The sequence below is a fragment of the Odocoileus virginianus genome, chromosome 20, assembly GCF_023699985.2.
Source record: "Odocoileus virginianus isolate 20LAN1187 ecotype Illinois chromosome 20, Ovbor_1.2, whole genome shotgun sequence".
Taxonomy (NCBI): Eukaryota; Metazoa; Chordata; class Mammalia; order Artiodactyla; family Cervidae; genus Odocoileus; species Odocoileus virginianus.
In genome coordinates this window covers 15,212,540-15,230,701 of record NC_069693.1, presented here as the reverse complement: position 1 = coordinate 15,230,701, position 18,162 = coordinate 15,212,540, and the positions used below count along the sequence as shown (strand labels likewise).

At 43.3% G+C, this 18,162-nt stretch overlaps 1 protein-coding gene and 1 pseudogene across 1 annotated transcript; both read right to left on the bottom strand.

Moving 5' to 3' along the window:
• Window positions 1-795: 795 nt before the first annotated feature.
• Window positions 796-1,819, bottom strand: PMIS2 (PMIS2 transmembrane protein). Its single transcript, XM_070451864.1, has 2 exons — window positions 1,428-1,819; window positions 796-1,245 (listed from the first exon to the last, which is right to left on the bottom strand). The coding sequence occupies exons 1-2, from the start codon at window positions 1,710-1,712 to the stop codon at window positions 1,117-1,119; spliced, it is 414 nt and encodes a 137-aa protein (XP_070307965.1). The 5' UTR covers window positions 1,713-1,819; the 3' UTR covers window positions 796-1,116.
• A 12,086-nt stretch (window positions 1,820-13,905) lies between these two features.
• Window positions 13,906-18,162, bottom strand: part of LOC110123656 (hypoxanthine-guanine phosphoribosyltransferase pseudogene) — a 76,837-nt pseudogene continuing 72,580 nt past the window's right edge.

Sequence of the window (18,162 nt, the reverse complement as noted above, 5' to 3'; positions counted from 1 at the left end):
TTCTGGATGGTGATTGTGTTGTCCCTGGTTTCCCTCTGACAGTCACTGTCACTCAGGCACTTGGCATTCTGTAAGTCTCCACCTCCTCCTCACCAAGCTGGGACGTGAGATATTCTACTTGGCTGTCAGAGACCATTTCTTCCTAGACCTCCACACTATACAGCCTATTTTCTTTGATATCTTAAAGCCTCTGTGGGATTTGTATGTGAAGTGGGAATATAGGTATTAACCAGGGTCTTTGACACCCTGTCCCTTCCTGAGATGCAAGTTATTCGGGGACTTCTGATGGATATACTGGCATCTAGTCTTTCTCTACTTCCCTATTCCATAAATAGGCAGCCATTTCCATTTCAGGATTGGGGGAGAGGCAGTCCTGATCAGCTCTACTGGAAATTCAATTATTTAGTTCTTGAGGTCTTTCTTTCCTAAGAGTTTGGCTTTTAAATCTCAAAAGTTGAGGAGGTTTCTATTTGTCCCTCCCTTCTCTGAGACACTGGAAGCCTGGAATTCCAGTTTGAATGAACCTAGAGAACATTAATTCAAATTTCTAAATATCATTCTATATTGGCAATTATTATATCTATTTTACAAAGGAATCAGTTTCCAGAAAATTATCTTGTTCAAGGATATACAGTTTTTAAAGTGTCAGAAGTGGGATGTAGACTTACATCCACCAGATTTCTATGTCTCTGTGCTTCACCATTAGGTCATTCTGATTTTCACCTGATTTGGGAAACACATAGCCCTAGAGAAACACAGACAATGACTCAGAAACACACACACGTTCACACAGGAGAAGCTGGAACATACCCTTAGATTTTATTGGTTTAAATAAATATTTTCCTGAAAGAGCAGCCCAGTACCAAGGAGCTTAAGGCATCTAGAGCATCAAAGTGAAGATCCCCAAGATGGATAACGACAGAGCTGGAGGCCAAGAGCATAATGTTTTCCTGGGCTAGTGGGTTGCTTGAATGTTGAGCTCCTTGGCTGGTAGGTTTTCTGGCTAGGGAATATCCAGCTGTTGGTTTCTTGCATGGTGGCTGATTTGGCTGGTCAGTGTTTTGGTGAGCTGGTCCTGTTGGGGTGGGTGAACCAATTGGCTGTTGGGCCTGGACTTCAGACAAATAGTACTAAGAAATAAATGATGCCTAAACCGATGAGTATGGCGAATACATCCAGCCAACCAGTTCGGCCCGAGTTGATATAAGCTTCTTCCCATTGGCTTTTCTTGTTGGCCTCTTTGGTCTGTAGGAATGGGAGCTTTAGATTTGGGTTTCTGAGTCCAGCCTTGTCAAACCCTGGGTAATGGCTAGACATCTCTCCAGTCAGGAGGGAAAACCCCTCCCCATATCCCAGGACAGGAGCAGATGCAATGGGGACAGCAAGGGGGCAGGTAGAGGACAGGATGGGCCCAGGCACTGGTTTACCTTTCCGCTGAATACGAGAGCTGGTATTCCCAGGGGAGGGAATAAAATAAAGGCCACGACGGTCAAACACGTGTACTCCGGGGCATAAAATAACAATTCTTCTTTCGTCTGTTGAACCTCTGGTGCTGCGGCACCTGGAGCCCCGGGTGGCGCGCCTGGAGCCCCGGGTGGCGCGCCTGGAGCCGGGGGCGGCGCGCCTGCGGCCGGGGGCGGCGCGCCTGGGGCCGGGGGCGGCGCGCCCGGGGCGGGGGGCGGCGCGCCGGCGTCAGCGGGTATCGGGGTCATGATTTTTCTACCCTAAAAGACTCCAAGTATCTTCAAAACAGAGCCAAACCCACTACACCTCCCCTTGTTTTATCCAGAATCCCAAGACTCAGACCCCAGACCATCAAGGGCCAGTACTTCACAATGGAGAAATCAGAGCAGGTCCTGATTGGCTGCCCGTGCGAGGGGGCGTGGTCCTGCTTTGCTCAGTTCCTCCAGGATTCAAGAGGGTGGCTGCGTACTGAGGTGCTTCAGTCGTGTCCGACTCTTTGCGACCCTGGACTGTAGCCTCCCAGGCTTCTTTCACTTTTCACAGGGTGCTCCATCCTCGGTCGGGACACTGACTCCGCCCACCCTGATAGGCATTAGTTGAAAGCCATAGTTGCAAGGCATTAGTTGCAAGTGGCTTCCGGCTCCTGCTTCCTGCAGATCCCTATCTGCATTCAGAGCTGGAGCGAATACCAGGGACCCCACCCAAGAGCTGTGGGAGTGAAGAAGTAGACAAACCTCCTAAGAAAACTAGGCGGGGGCCTTCCCTTGGTGGTTCAGTGGTTAAGACTTCCCGGCCTGAGTTTGATCCCTGGTCAGGGAACTAGATCCCATATGCCACAACTGAAGGTCTTTTTTGAGTTTAATGCCATCTACTACATATTGATGGAGTGATGGAAATAAGAAATCGCCCTTGTGTTAGGCAGAATCTAAGATGAGGAATCCAAGATTCCTGCTCTCTTGTGCATATACCTGCTCCCAGTTGTCATTAAACACCAATCTGTGTGCTGCTGTAACTAAAATCCCCAATCAGTTAATGGTAAAATAGGGAGAATATCTTCAAAGGGTCTAACCTTATCAGATGAGTTCCTAAAAAGGACTGGATTTTACGGCAAAGATTCCCAGGCAGGAGGCAGCTTAGAGGCAAGGAAGACTCTCCCCAGCTAGCTTTAACTCAGAAAGGATCACGTGGCAAGAAATGCAGACAACCGTTAACTCAGAGTGGCCCCCAGCTGAAAGACAGGAGGGAAATGGGGATTTTAGTTTTACAACAAATAAGGATCTGAATCCTGCAGTAACCATGATTCATTTGGAAGAGTGTCCTAGCTCCAAATGAGAATGCAGGCCAACACCTTGATTTTAACCTTGTGAAATGGTGCGCAGAGAATGCAGCCATTCTGACCTACACAGAACTCTAAGTTAACAAACTTAACTTTGTGGAAATTTCTTATGCATCATTAGAAAACTGACAACCATTCAAACACCATAGTAACTACTAACTCAGGTGAGAACCATCAATGGAAGCTAATGCCACTGGGTTTTAGCTGATATTAATAGTTCCCTTGGTTTTAGAGGAAAGTGAAAGTATTAGTCACTCAGTTGTGTTCAACTCTTTGCGACCCCACTGACTGTAGCCCACCAGTCACCTATATCCATGGGATTCTCCAGGCAAGAATACTGGAATGGGTAGCCATTCCCCTCTCCAGGGGATCTTTCCAATGCAGGGACTGTACCTGGGTCTCTGCATTGCAGGCCGATTCTTTCTCATCTGAGCAACAAGGGAAGAGGGTGTGATTCCAGCATTGGCATGAACCTGTGTGCCTTTCTTCCTTCTGGTTAAAGAACTGTTAGAAGGATAACAAGGACAATCTCAAAAGAATGAGCAGCTGCAGGAAAGCAGATTCTGTTCCACACCATGAGTTGGCCTCATCCAAGTTTATATCTAACCCCAGAAAACTGAACAAACTTTAAGACACTCAGACTGCAACATTATTACCATGTCCTATGACTGTGATTTTTAACTTCAGTGTTCAGTTTTGATAAGACATATAACTTATTTCAAGTGTCTTAACAATATTTTTTTTCATTTATTTTTATTAGTTGGAGGCTAATTACAATACTGTAGTGATTTTTGCCGTACATTGACATGAATCAGCCATGGATTTACATGTGTTCCCCATCCTGAACCCCCCTCCCACCTCCCTCCCCATTCCCATCCCTTACTTCAAGTGACTTCACAATCCTTGAATTGATATTCTTTATTTCCTGAATGAGAGATGTGCTTTTGAATTTTCAGGTCAGAAAGAGAACTGTATGCATGGTTCCTCTTTTCTCACAGATATGTGAATTAAGAAGAGAAAACTAGTTCTCTCCCACCCAAGAAATACTCCCAAAGAACCCTCGAGAGACCTAGATTTCTCACTGAAATGAAGAGTTTGGGAATCTGAGTCTCACTGAAATCAAGAGTACACTGAATCTCCTATTTTTTAAAAATATTTTTATGGAAGTGCATAAGCATGCCTAACCATACATGTATACCAATACACTTTCACACACAGCATACTCATGGAACCTGCACCTGAAAACAAGGCCCAGACCAAAAGACCCCCCACCCATGCCCTCTCCCAGTTACTTCTCCACAGATGAGAACCTATACCCTGATTTTCTCTCCCTCTTTTTAATAACAGCTTTGGGGGTCATATCAGGAATTACAAACTTTACTGTGGGGACCCTCTAGTTGGATATAAAGATGATTTCCATCTGTTGGCCGCCACAAAGAATCCTGCCAAGAACACCCAAGGGCGTGCTTCTCTGTGCAAGTGAGCAAGTTCCATTTGAAAATGGGTCCAAGAAGTGGGATTGCAGGGTCAAAGTATAAGGACTTTGTGGTCGTCATACTATGATGGTTTCTGCAAAGGCTTCACTAAGTCACACTTCCAATTCCAGCCTGTGAAAGGATTGTTCTTTGTCTTCTTGTCAGCACACAATGTGCTGGGTGGGTGAGAAGCTATACAATAGCTCTGTATTGCTTTAATTTAGATTTCTATGATGAATAGGGGGGCTTCCCAGGTGGCTCAGTGGTAAAGAATCCACCTGCAATGCAGGAGATGCATGTTCAATCCTTGGGTCGAGAAAATCCCTTAGAAAAGGAATTGACAACCCACTCCAGTATTCTTGCCTGGGGAAATCCCATGGACAGAGGAACCTAGCCGGCTACAGTCCACTGAGTTGCATAAGAGTTGGACACAACTCAGTGGCTAAAAGAAGAAGAAAGAGATGAGTAGGGAGTTTGATCATTACAATGGATGGAGTTGTGTCCCACAAAATTGATATGTTGAAACCCTAACCCCTAGTGTGATTATATTTAGAGATAGGAATTTTAGGACATAATTAGGATTAGATGAGGTCATGAGGGTGGGGTAATCCCAGTGGGATTAGTGCCCTTATAAGAAGAGACTGTGAGAGCTTGCTTCCCTTCTGTCTACCATATGAGGACAGAGTGAGAAGGTGGCTGTCATCTCTGCAACTAGAGAAAGCCCACACAGCAATGAAGACCCAGCACGGCCAAAAATAAATAAATAAAACTTGTTTTTAAAAACAAAGGTTTAAAAAAGAGGAATGAACTTCATACATGCATCAGCTTGGGTGAATCTCTAAGTGACAAGTGACAAGTGACAAAAAGCCAGTCTCAAAGGTTCAGTTCAGTTAAGTTCAGTCACTCAGTTGTGTCCAACTCTTTGTGACCCCATGGACTGCAGCACGCCAGGCCTCCCTGTCCATCACCAACTCCCAGAGTTTACTCAAACTCATGTCAGTGATGCCATCCAACCATCTCATCCTGTGTCATCCCCTTCTCCTACTGCCTTCAATCCCTCCCAGCATCAGGGTCTTTTCAAATGAGTCAGTTCTTCACATCAGGTGGCCAAAGTATTGGAGTTTCAGCTTCAGCATCAGTCCTTCCAATGAATATTCAGGACTGACTTCCTTTAGGATGGATCTCCTTGCTGTCCAAGGGACTCTCAAGACTCTTCTCCAACACCACAGTTCAAAAGCATCAATTCTTTGGCACTCAGCTTTCTTTATGGTCCAATTCTCACATCCATACATGACTACTAGAAAAACCATAGCTTTGACTAGATGGACCTTTGTTGGCAAAGTAATGTCTCTGCTTTTTAATAAGCTGTCTAAGTTGGTCATAACTTTTCTTCCAAGGAGTAAGCGTCTTTTAATTTCATGGCTGCAGTCACCATCTGCAGTGATTTTGGAGCCCCCCAAAATAAAGTCTGTCACTGTTTCCACTGTTTCCCCATCTATTTGCCATGAAGTGATGGGACCAGATGCCATTCTTAGTTTTCTGAATGTTGAGTTTTAAGTCAACTTTTTCACTCTCCTCTTTCACTGTCATCAAGAGGCTCTTTAGTTCTTCTTCGATTTCTGCAGTAAGGGTAGTGTCATCTGCATATCTGAGGTTATTGATATTTCTCCTGGCAATTTTGATTCCAGCTTGTGCTTCATACAGCCAAGCATTTCTCATGATGTACTCTGCATATAAATTAAACAAGCAGGGTGACAATATACAGTCTTGACATACTCCTTTCCCGATTTGGAACCAGTCTGTTATTCCATGTTCAGTTCTAACTGTTGCTTCTTGACCTGCATGCAGATTTCTCAGGAGGCAGGTCAGGTGGTCTGGTATTCCCATCTCTTGAAGAATTTTCCATAGTTTGTGGTGATCCACACAGTCAAAGACTTTGGCATAGTCAATAAAACAGAGAGAGATGTTTTTCTGGAACTCTCTTGCTTTTTTGATGATCCAACGGATGTTGGCAATTTGATCTCTGGTTCCTCTGCCTTTTCTAAATCCACCCTTGAACATCTGGAAGTTCATGGTTCAAGTACTGTTGAAGCCTGGCTTGAAGAATTTTGAGCATTACTTTGCTAGTGTGTGAGATGAGTGCAACTGTGTGGTAGTTTGTGCATTCTTTAGCATTGCCTTTCTTTGGGACTGAAATGAAAACTAACCTTTTCCAGTCCTGTGGTCACTGCTGAGTTTTCCAAATTTCCTGGCATATTGAGTGCATCACTTTCACAGCATCATCTTTCAGGATTTGCAAAAGTTCAGCTGGAATTCCATCCCCTCCACTAGCTTTGTTCATAGTGATGCTTCCTAAGGCCCACTTGACTTTGAATTCCAGGATGTCTGGCTCTACGTGAGTGATTACACCATCATGGTTATCTAGGTTGTGAAGATCTTTTTTGTGTAGTTCTTCTGTGTATTCTTGCCACCTGTTCTTAAAATCTCCTGCTTCTGTTAGGTCCATACTGTTTCTGTCCTTTATTGAGCCCATCTTTGCATGAAATGTTCCCTTGGTATCTCTAATTTTCTTGAAGAGATCTCCAGTCTTCCCCATTCTATTGTTTTCCTCTATATCTTTGCATTGATCATCGAGGAAGTCTTTCTTATCTCTCCTTGCTATTCTTTGGAATTCTGCATTCAAATGGGAATATCTTTCCTTTGCTCCTTTGCCTTTCACCTCTCTTCTTTTCTCTGCTATTTGTAAGGCCTCCTCAAACAGTCATTTTGCCTTTTTGCATTTGTTTTTCTTAGGATGGTCTCGATCACAGCCTCCTAAACAATGTCACGAACCTCCATCCATAGTTATTCAGCACTCTGTCCATCAGAACTAATCCCTTGAATCTATTTGTCACTTCCACTGTATAATTGTAAGGGATTTGATTTAGGTCATACCTGAATGGTCTAGTGGTTTTCCCTACCTTCTTCAATTTAAGTCTGAATTTAGCAATAAGGAGTTCATGATCTGAGCCACAGTCAGCTCCCGGTCTTGTTTTTGCTGACTGTATAGAGCTTCTCCATCTTTGGCTGCAAAGAACATGTCAATCTGTTTTTGGTGTTGACCATCTGGTGATGTCCACGTGTAGAGTCTTCTCTTGTGTTGTTGGAAGAGGGTATTTTCTATGACCTGTGTGTTCTTTTGGCAAAACTCTGTTAGCCTTTGCCCTGCTTCATTCTGTAGTCCAAGGCCAAATTTGCCTGTTGCTCCAGGTATTTCTTGACATCCTACTTTTGCATTTCAGTCCCCTATAATGAAAAGGATATCTTTTTTGGGTGTTAGTTCTAGAAGGTCTCATAGGTCTTCATAGCACCATTCAACTTCAGCTTCTTCAGCATTATTGGTCGGAGCATAGACTAATAAAAGGTTAACACTGTGTGATTCCCTTGACAGGGTCCTCTCACAAAGACAAAACTATATTGTCAGGTCAGTGGTGGCCAAGGGTAGAGGAAGGGGAGGATGACTGTGAAGGGAGAGCACAAGGGAGATATTTGGGGGGTGATGAATCCTGATTCTGATGGTAGTTAAATCTATATTTAGGTGTATAAAGGTCATTGAACTTTATACCAAGTCAGCTTTACTGCATGCTAATTTGAAATAACAATCAAAGTGATAATGTCATTACACACTCATAGCTAAAATTTAAAAACCTGTTTGGAGTCAGGTATTTGGATAATGTCCTTTAATTTGTACTTCAGGTTGGTCTAATGTTTTCATCACACTTAGATGGAGATTATAGGTTTGAGGAAGAACATCCAGAGGTGAGTGTACCCTTCATCACATATTATCAAAGACTACATCATATCAACATGATTTGTCACAAATAATGTTAACCTTGATCATCTGGCCAAGGTAATGCTGGCTTTTCCTGGGGAGGACTCTGAACTTTACAGACCTAAGCTGACTGGGAGCAGGGAAGAATAGGTCCCCAGCTTAGCCCAAGGGCAGAAAACAGACAGGCCACAGCCAGTCACGCCTCATCTCAGAGAATACTCCTGTAAAGGTTGGAAGTGAGGGGGCACCTCTCTGAGGCCTGCACTGCTTGCCCTCACCCCCAGGGTCTGCCTTAGGAGGGTCTGAGGTTCCTGGCAAATCAAGAACCTGCTGCTCCCCACTCTCCATTCTGCACAGGGCAGCCAGAGTTTCTCCACAACCTAAATCATTTGACACCTCTCTCAGGTTCACATCCTCCCATAGGTTCCCGTGGTTCACAGGATGAAATCCCAATCTCGCACTCCGATGTCCAAGCCCTGATTGATCTGCTTCTGCCCCACCCCCCTCACACTCTCCCCTCAGGCCTCCCCAACTCCAGCCACTCAAAACTCACTCCCAACTCAGCACCTTTGCACTTGCTGTTCCCTGCCTGGAACCCTTTCATTTCCCATAGATCTCTTCACGGCTATCTCACCCAGCCAATCTCAGCTCAGGTGGCCCCTCTGCTGAGAACTTTCTCTTTTTCCACTTGTCCTCAGTGCCTCTCTATTTATTCCCCTCACAGTCATCGGTCCACCCTGAAGGCACCTTGTTTATTTGGCTGTTGATCTCCATCTCCCCTGTGAATTGTGAACTCCAGGAGAGCCACAGTCCTGTCTCCCTTGGCCACCACTTGTTCCCTGGGGGCTGAACATGGGGCCTGGCACACAGTAAGCTCCTAAATTCAAATATGATCAATGGGGACTTCCCTGGTGGTCCAGTGGTTAAGAATCTGCCTTGCAATGCAGGGGATGCAGGTTTGATCCCTGGCAGGGGAACAAATGGAGCTTTCCTGGGTGGCTCAGTGGTAAAGAATCTTTCTGTCAATATAGGAGATGTGGGTTCGATCCCTGAAGAAGGAAATGGCAACCCACTCTAGTATTCTTGCCTGGGAGACCCCATGGATAGAGGAGCCTGGCAGGCTACAGTCCTTGGGGTCACAAAGAATCAGACAGGACTGAGCAACTAAACAACAACAAAAAAGGAGAACTAATACCCCACATGCCTCATAGCTACTAAACCCCAGAACCACAGCTACTGAGCCTGCGTGCCACAACTAGAGAGCTATGTTTTGGAAGGATAGATCCTACATGACTCAGTGGAGTTCCCACATGATGCAACTAAGATCTGATGCAGCCAAAATAAATAAATACTTTTTAAAGACCCACAAATATGTTCAGTGGATTAATAAATCCTGCCTTTCACATGCCTGGAACCAATCAGAGGCTCAATCAGGAATATACTTGTGACTTAGACTCACATTTTCTATATATTGAACCAGTTAGGAGTTCCAACTGGAGGATAAATGCCACTGAAATCCCACTCAATTTATTGAGAAGTTTCCTAGGTGACAGAACCCAATATTCCTCTAATAGAGCAGAAATCTGGACTAAACATTTGGGACTCTGCCCTTTATATTTCAATCGAAGCCAATATCAGTGATTAGAGCCCACCCTGATGGCATCACACCCTGATGTACTCTCCAGTCCTGAGGAATTGGAGGCATGGCCCTTTGGCCTTAATGAGGTAAGTGGAGTGCTATCTAGAAAGAGTGCAGTAAGTTAAGGGATTGAGCTAGTAGGATCCAGTTTGGACAGAGAAGGGGTTAAGAGGGAAGAGAATTGGTTAGGGAATGTAGAAAAAAAGACTGGCAGGGGACCAGGCTCAAGTTAAGGGAGGACCTGCACAGGGGAATGGAGAGGATTAAAGGCGGAAAACGAGAGTTGTTAGGGTGACATGCTGCAGGTTTTATGGGAAGGTCATGAAGGGGGACAGAGAGAGTAGTGAAGGATGGGGTATTTCAAGGAGATAGATGTCTTTATAGCTGCAAAAGTCTAGAGGTCATCAGGGAACAATAAAGCATTCTGGAGGGCAGGGATAAGTTAAATTCACAAGGGGCAGAAACGGTGTTATGGAGGACACGGATAGGGTCACTGGTCTTGGGAAGGATTGTGGGGGATGATAAGGGGAAATTAAGAAGGGAGAGAAATCAGGCAGCTCTACCTGAACTATATCAATAGAAGACACTGAGGCAGCATACGGGGGGCAGTGGGGTGGTATGGGGGGGCCACTGTGCCCACATCGACACCTGCAGGGTGGGAGGGAGTTGTTTACAGTGCAAGTACTGCAGCAGTTCTCAGCAACACCTGTGTGTCCAGTGGTTAGGTACCAGAGCAGGCATCTGTGGTGACCAAAGCCAGTGGTATACACACCCATGTATTTGGCAGGCTAGCTGCAGGTGCCTGTGTAGTGGCAGGGATCAAATTGAGACACACACTTAGGGGCAGGGGCCAACCATCAGCATTGGCATTATTAGATATAAGCCTGCAAACCATATGCAGAGACACAAACAAGTTTGAAAATTTTAGTGAAGAAACTGGAAACCATTTGAAGCGAAAGAGACTGGAGAAAATCAAACAAATTCTAGAACTGAAAAATATCAGGAATTGTTCTACTTGTGCTTTACTGACTATGCCAAAGCCTTTGTGTGGATCACCACAAATGGTGGGGAACTCTTCAAGAGATGGGAATACCAGACCACCTGACCTGCCTCCTGAGAAATCTGTATGCAGGTCAAGAAGCAACAGTTATTTATTTTTATTAGTTGGAGGCTAATTACTTTACAATATTGTAGTGGGTTTTGTCATACATTGACATGAATCAGCCATGGAGTTACATGTATTCCCCATCCGGATCCCCCCTCCCACCTCCCTCTCCACCCGATTCCTCTGGGTCTTCCCAGTGCACCAGCCCTGAGCACTTGTCTCATGCATCCAACCTGGGCTGGTGATCTGTTTCACCATAGATAATATACATGTTTCGATGCTGTTCTCTCGAAACATCCCACCCTCGCCTTCTCCCACAGAGTCCACAAGTCTGTTCTGTACATCTGTGTCTCTTTTTCTGTTTTGCATATGGGGTTACCCAATTGGCTAGCCCTCCCACGTGGCTCCTTTGAAAGGTAAGACTTATTTAAGACCTAGATTTTGATCTAGTTGCTATTAAACAAGCAAATGAGAAAATAAAAATTGTATTCAAGTCAAAAAAAAAAAAAGAAGCAACAGTTAGAACTAGACATGGAACAACAGACTGTTCCAAATAGGAAAAGGAGTACGTCAAGGCTGTATATTGTCACCCTGCTTGTTTAATTTATATGCTGAGAAACGCTGGGCTGGAAGAAACACAAGCTGGAGTCAAGATTGCCGGGAGAAATATCAATAACCTCAGACATGCAGATGGCACCACCCTTACGGCAGAAAGTGAAGAGGAACTAAAAAGCCTCTTGATGAAAGTGAAAGAGGAGAGTGAAAAAGTTGGCTTAAAGCTCAGCATTCAGAAAACTAAGATCATGGCATCTGGTCCCATCACCTCATGGGAAATAGATGGGGAGACAGTGGAAATTGTGTCAGACTTTTTATTTTGGGGGGGCTCCAAAATCACTGCAGATGGTGATTGCAGCCATGAAATTAAAAGACACTTACTCCTTGAAAGGAAAGTTATGACCAACCTAGAACAGCATATTAAAAAGCAGAGACATTACTTTGTCAACAAAGGTCCGTCTAGTCAAGGCTATGGTTTTTCCAGTGGTCATGTATGGATGTGAGAGTTGGACTGTGAAGAAAGCTGAGTGCCAAAGAATTGATGCTTTTGAACTGTGGTGTTGGAGAAGACTCTTGAGAGTCCCTTGGACTGCAAGGAGATCCAACCAGTCCATCTTAGAGGAGATTAGTCCTGGGTGTTCACTGGAGGGACTGATGCTGAAGCTGAAACTCCAGTACTTTGGCCACCTGATGCAAAGAGTTGACTCATTGGAAAAGACCCTGATGCTGGGAGGGATTGGGGGCAGGAGGAGAAGAGGATGACGGAGGATGAGATGGCTGGATGGCATCACTGACTCGATGGACATGAATTTGCGTAGACCCCAGGAGTTGGTGATGGACAGGGAGGCCTGGAGTGCTGCGATTATGGGGTCACAAAGAGTCGGACACGATTGTGGGACTGAACTGAACTGAACTGAAAGCACACCTGCATTCCTTGACATGTGGTCCTGTTCATCTTCAAAGCCTTGAACAGAGAATCTCCCTCCATCAAAACCACACTCATATTTTGTATCTGACTTCCTCTGTCTCTGACCTCTAGAACCACATTTAAATGCTTCATCATGTGTTTAGGTTAGGTCCACCCAGATAATCTTCTTAAGATCAACTATACCAAAAATATCACAGGAGTGATATCCCATCATAGTCACAGTCTCAGAGATTATATAGGATTGTACACTAGGGACAGGAATTATTTTTGCAGTTGGGGGCGCACATTAGAGTTTTGCAAACCACAATCAGATAATATGATTTTGTATGATTTAAATCCTTTGAATTTGTTAGTTTTATGATGAAGGACATGGTCCATCTTGATGAAGTTCCATGTGCACTTGAAAAGAATATGATCTGCTTTTGTTGGGTGAAGTGTTCTATAAATGGCAATTAGATCTAATTGTTTGATAATATTCAGTTTTTCAATGTACATGCTAATTGTTTGTTCTATCAGTTACTGAGAGAGGAATGTTAAAGTCTTCAAACATAATTGCAGATTTGTTCATTTGTTATTTTTTTCAGGTTTTGACTCATGTATCTCGAAGTTTCTGTTAGGCGCACATACAATTAGCATTCTTGTCCTCTCATTGAATTGTCCCTTTTTGCATTGTTTAATGTCCCTCTTTATCCATGCTAATTATCCTCACTCTGATATCTTTTCTGCCTGACATCAATATAACTACACATCTCTGTTTTGTGTTTGTGTTGCATACCTTCCCTCCTCCCAATCTTTACTTTTATCCTATATGCATCTTTAATGTTAGTCTTATAGACAGGATATAATTGGATCTTTTTTAAAAATGAATTCTGAAAATCTGGATAATTTTCGTGTTTATCACATGTACATTTAATGTAATGGCTGGTATGTTTGGCATTAAGTCTACCATTTTATTATTTGTTCCCTCTGTTTTTTGGTCCTCTGTTTTCCCTTTCCAGCTCCCTTTTGGATTACTTGAGTATTATTTTAGTACTCCATTTTAATTGATTTCGTGATTTTTGAGTATATGTCTTTGCAAATTTTGTTCGTGGTTGCTGTAGGGAGTACAATAAACATGCTAGCCTAACCAGAATATTTCACAACTCAGGTGGAATATCGCAACCTCCCACCATGTTGGTCTCTTCACCCTCTCTCCTTTATGCTTTAAAAAGTTAACCATATGTATTAATCTACATACAATGAAAATCTCATCAATGTTATAATTTTTGCTTTCAACTGTAATACACATTTTCAAGAATCAAAAGGTGACTAGTCTATTATGTTTACCCAGATCTTGACCATTTCTATTGCTTCTACTTCTTCCTGACATTCCAAGTTTTCCTGTAGTATCATTTTCCTTTACTAAAGAATTAACTTTGGTTTTCCTTTTAAAGCAGTCCATGCCAATGTATCCTGTTGGCTTTTTTCATCTGAAACTATCCTTATTTCACCTTTATTCCTAAAGGGCATTTCCCCCAGAGACAGAATTCTAGATTGACAGCTCTTTTCTCTCAGTACTTTTGATAATGTTTCTTTTCCTACTGAAGTTCTGATTTTTTTTTCTTTTAAAGAGACAGCCTTTATTTGAAATATTTTTACACTGAAGAATTCAAAACGTGGTAAGTTCTGGAACTTATTGACCTGTATTTAAAAGGAACTGTTAACAAAGATTCATCAGAAATAATCTGAACAAGCAAGAAAATACAGTTAATACTACTGAAACCTACTAAAAAAATTCCAGGACATATGGTTTCTCTGACACAATAATACCTCTTAAGTACTGTCACAGATATGAAAGTGACTGCTTTTCTAAACACACAGCAGTATAGTTAACAACATTCAATCACTTCTTGACTATATAAAAATTAAAATACCAATTAAAAAACTAATACAGTCTTATCTTTAAATGTTACAGATACAATTTTCATATTTTCAGTCAATAGTGGTGTGGCTTCAGAGATTTTTCATTCATGAGCCAAACAACAATCTGACCAAAGGGAACTGATAGTCTATAGCCTCACAGTGCAAATGAAGAGTTTGGGAATGAAGCAACTGACATTTCTAAAACACAAAACAGACAAAATTCTTAGGAGACACATGGTAAGTTCTTCTAAGCAGCTGGCCACAGAACTAGAACACTGGATAATTTCACTGGTGATTTCAGTGGGACTCCAGATGTTTCCAAACTCAGCTTGAATGTTCACCTTCGGCTTGGTATTTTGCTTTTCCAGTTTCACTAGTGACACAAACATGATTCAAGTCCCTGAAGTATTCATTATAGTCGAGGGCACATCTCACAAGGAACTTGTCTGGAATTTCAAATGCAACAAAGGCTGGTCTATATTCAACACTTCGAGGGGTCCTTTTCACCAGCAAGCTTGCAAACTTGACCATCTTTGGATTATGCTGCTTGACCAAAGAAAGAAAAGCTTGCATTGTTTTGCCTGTGTCCATTAAATCTTCAACAATCAAGACATTCTTGCCAGTTAAAGTTGAGAGACCATCTCCTCCAATGACTTTTATGTCACCTGTTGACTGGTCATTACAGTAATTACAGGATTTATCAGTCTGATAAAATCCACAGTCATAGGAATAGATCTATCACTATTTCTGTTCATGCTTTGATGTAATCCAGCAAGTCAGCAAAAAATTTATAGGCCCCCATTGAGTACACAGAGGGCCACGATGTGATGGCATCCCATCTCCATCACATCTGGAGCAAGCCGCTCGGTCCTGTCCATTATTAGTCCACGAGGAATAAACACCCTTTTCAAATCCTCGGCATAATGGCTGGGTATACAAAATAAACCTAGGTCATAACCTGGTTCATCATCACTAATCACGACGCTAGGGCTGCTGGTCGCAGTAACGGGGCCAGCTGGCGCACGGTCTTTAGGAAATATGGGGAGGAGCTGAAGGTCTGATTTCTGATAAGACATTTCAGTCATTTAAACTTTTGTCACTCCTAGCAAACTATTCAAGAAAGTTTATTATCAAGTTACTTCAAACTCAGAACTGTCTTCTTGAAGAATTATCAACCGAGCAGTATTGGTAACATATGACAACCCAACGCATCAAAGAAAAATCATTAAGAGGGTTTGAAAAGGCGATTGTTGGGGCCCAAGGCTGAACTCGGTGGCCGCTTAACGCCCCCCGCCACCTGCCCCTCCCGGTCATTGCCGCCAGTTGGGGGTCCTCGGGTCCGTGGTCACCCTCGGTTCCAGGTACCGCATCGGGGGTGAGTGGCGACACCAGGTTCATGACCTTCGCCGCGGCTCCATCAGCCTTGGTTCTCAGGACCTCGAGTCTGGCGGCGGCGCCCAGCTCCTACAGGGTCTTGCGAGGGGCCCTCCCGCACCCTGCCCACCCTGGCATCTGAACAAAAACTTGCGGTACTTCTACCTCGCGGGCTCTGTGGTCCTCAACATGTGCTTGCAGTTACGCTTTCAGAACCCTGATGAAGCCGCCAACATTCTAAACCACCATTATGGCCGACTCCCAAGAAGCATGGAGCTGAGAGCGATGAGCCCGGCTGTCTCGCGAGCTGCCGGGGCTCCCTCTGTGGTTGTGCCCTCCACCCTTAGCAGAGCTCCCGGACTGTCACTGAGACACGGCCGCCGAGAGAGAAGGAGGAAGAGGAAATGACGCGATTCCGGGAACAGAGACGACTTCAGTTAAGACCCAGTTCAGTTCAGTTGCTCAGTCGTGTCCGACCCCATGAACCGCAGCACGCCAGGCCTCCCTGCCCATCACCAACTCCCAGAGTCCACCCAAACCCATGCCCATTGAGTCGGTGATGCCAACCAACCATCTCATCCTCTGTCCTCCCCTTCTCCTCCTGCCCTCAATCTTTCCCATCGGGGTCTTTTCAAATGAGTCAGCTCTTTGCATCAGGTGGCCAAAGTATTGGAGTTTCAGCTTCAACATCAGACCTTACAATGAACACCCAGGACTGATCTCCTTTAGAACGGACTGGTTGGATCTCCTTGCAGTCCAAGGGACTCTCAAGAGTCTCCTCCAACACCACAGTTCAAAAGCATCAATTCTTCAGTGCTCAGCTTTCTTTATTGTCCAACTCTCACATCCATACATGACCACTGGAAAAACCATAGCCTTGACTAGACGGACCTTTGTTGACAAAGTAATGTCTCTGCTTTTTAATATGCTGTTCTAGGTTGGTCATAACTTTCCTTCCAAGGAGTAAGCGTCTTTTAATTTCATGGCTGCAATCACCATCTGCAGTGATTTTGGAGCCCGGAAAAATAAAGTCAGCCACTGTTTCCACTGTTTCCCCAGTTAAGATCCACGACCATATTTAAGAAACTGTACATCCTAAAAACAAAAACAGAATGAACAGTATGTGTTATAAAAGAGAAGGCTACCACAATTTTCAGGACAAAAATGTACAAGCTCACGGTGCATATTAATTTAATAAATCAGTAGATTTCAGGAACATGAGACTGGATTATATACTGGACATTAATTAAGAAGCTAGAGATCTTAAGGACATACTGTGGAAGGCATATAGTTTTTCATCCCACAAGTGAAAACAATGATAATAAAAAACTTCCAGTGAAAAAATAACAAGGAAACCAAAAATAAAACAACTGTACAGGAACTCATCCTTCAAATACCAAACAATGTAAAATGTTGCAAAATTTCGAACAGAGGGTTGGAATGTATGAAAGTGGACTCTATTTCAGGGTCCCAACTAGTAACATGCAGTTCTAGACCTTGGAGCCAACCAGAAGGAAATCTAGTTATAGCGCAAAGCATTGTGATATATTGAGTAACATTTAAATAATCATGATCATGTAAAAGCTGAAAAAAAATCATTAGAAATCATTAACCTTTTAAAAATTGAGGTTAAATACACATAAAATTAGGGCTTCCCTGATAGCTTAGTTGGTAAAGAATCCACTGGCAGTGGATCCCGAAGATCTGCTGGAAAAGGGATAGGTTACCCACTCCGATATTCTTGGGCTTTCCTCGTGGCTCAGCTGGTAAAGAATTCACCTGCAATGCGGGAGACCTAGGTTTGATCCCTGGGTTGGGAAGATCCCCTGGGGAAAGGAAAGGCTACCCACTCCATATTCTGGCCTGGAGAATTCCATGGACTGTATAATCCATGGGATTGTAGAGTCAGACAGGACTGAACGACTTAACTTTCACACATAAAACTTGCCATTTTAATCATTTTCAAGTGAAACACCCAGTGGCATTTTGTGCATTTACTTTGCTTTACAACCATCACTGCTGCTCAACTTCAGAAGTTACAGATCCCAAATGAAAATGTACCCATTTAAGTAGTAAATCCTCATTACCCCTCCCCATACGGCAACTACTTTCCCCTCCAGCTTTACTGAGATATAACTGAGATGAAATTGTGTCATTTTAAAGTGTACAGTGTGTTAGTTTGATATTCTTTCTATACTGTAGTGTTAATATTATTACCAGTGTAGTGTAGCTAACAACTGCATCACAAGAGATAACTATCAGTTCTTTCTTGTGGAGAGAACATTTAAGATCTACTCTCTTAGCCACTTTCAAGTACGTAGTACAACATTATTATTTGTAATCACTGCATTGTGCATTGAATCCTCAGAAGTTATTCATCTTCTAACTGGAAATTTGGTCCTTTTGAGCAACATCCATTGACAGACATTTATTATTTCATATTTCCATATCTTGGCTATTGTAAATAATGTTGCAATAAACACAGGAGTACAGATCTTTCTTCCAGAGCCTCTTTTCATTTCCTTTGACTATATACCCAGCAGTGGGTTGCTGGATCATATTTTTAATGTTTT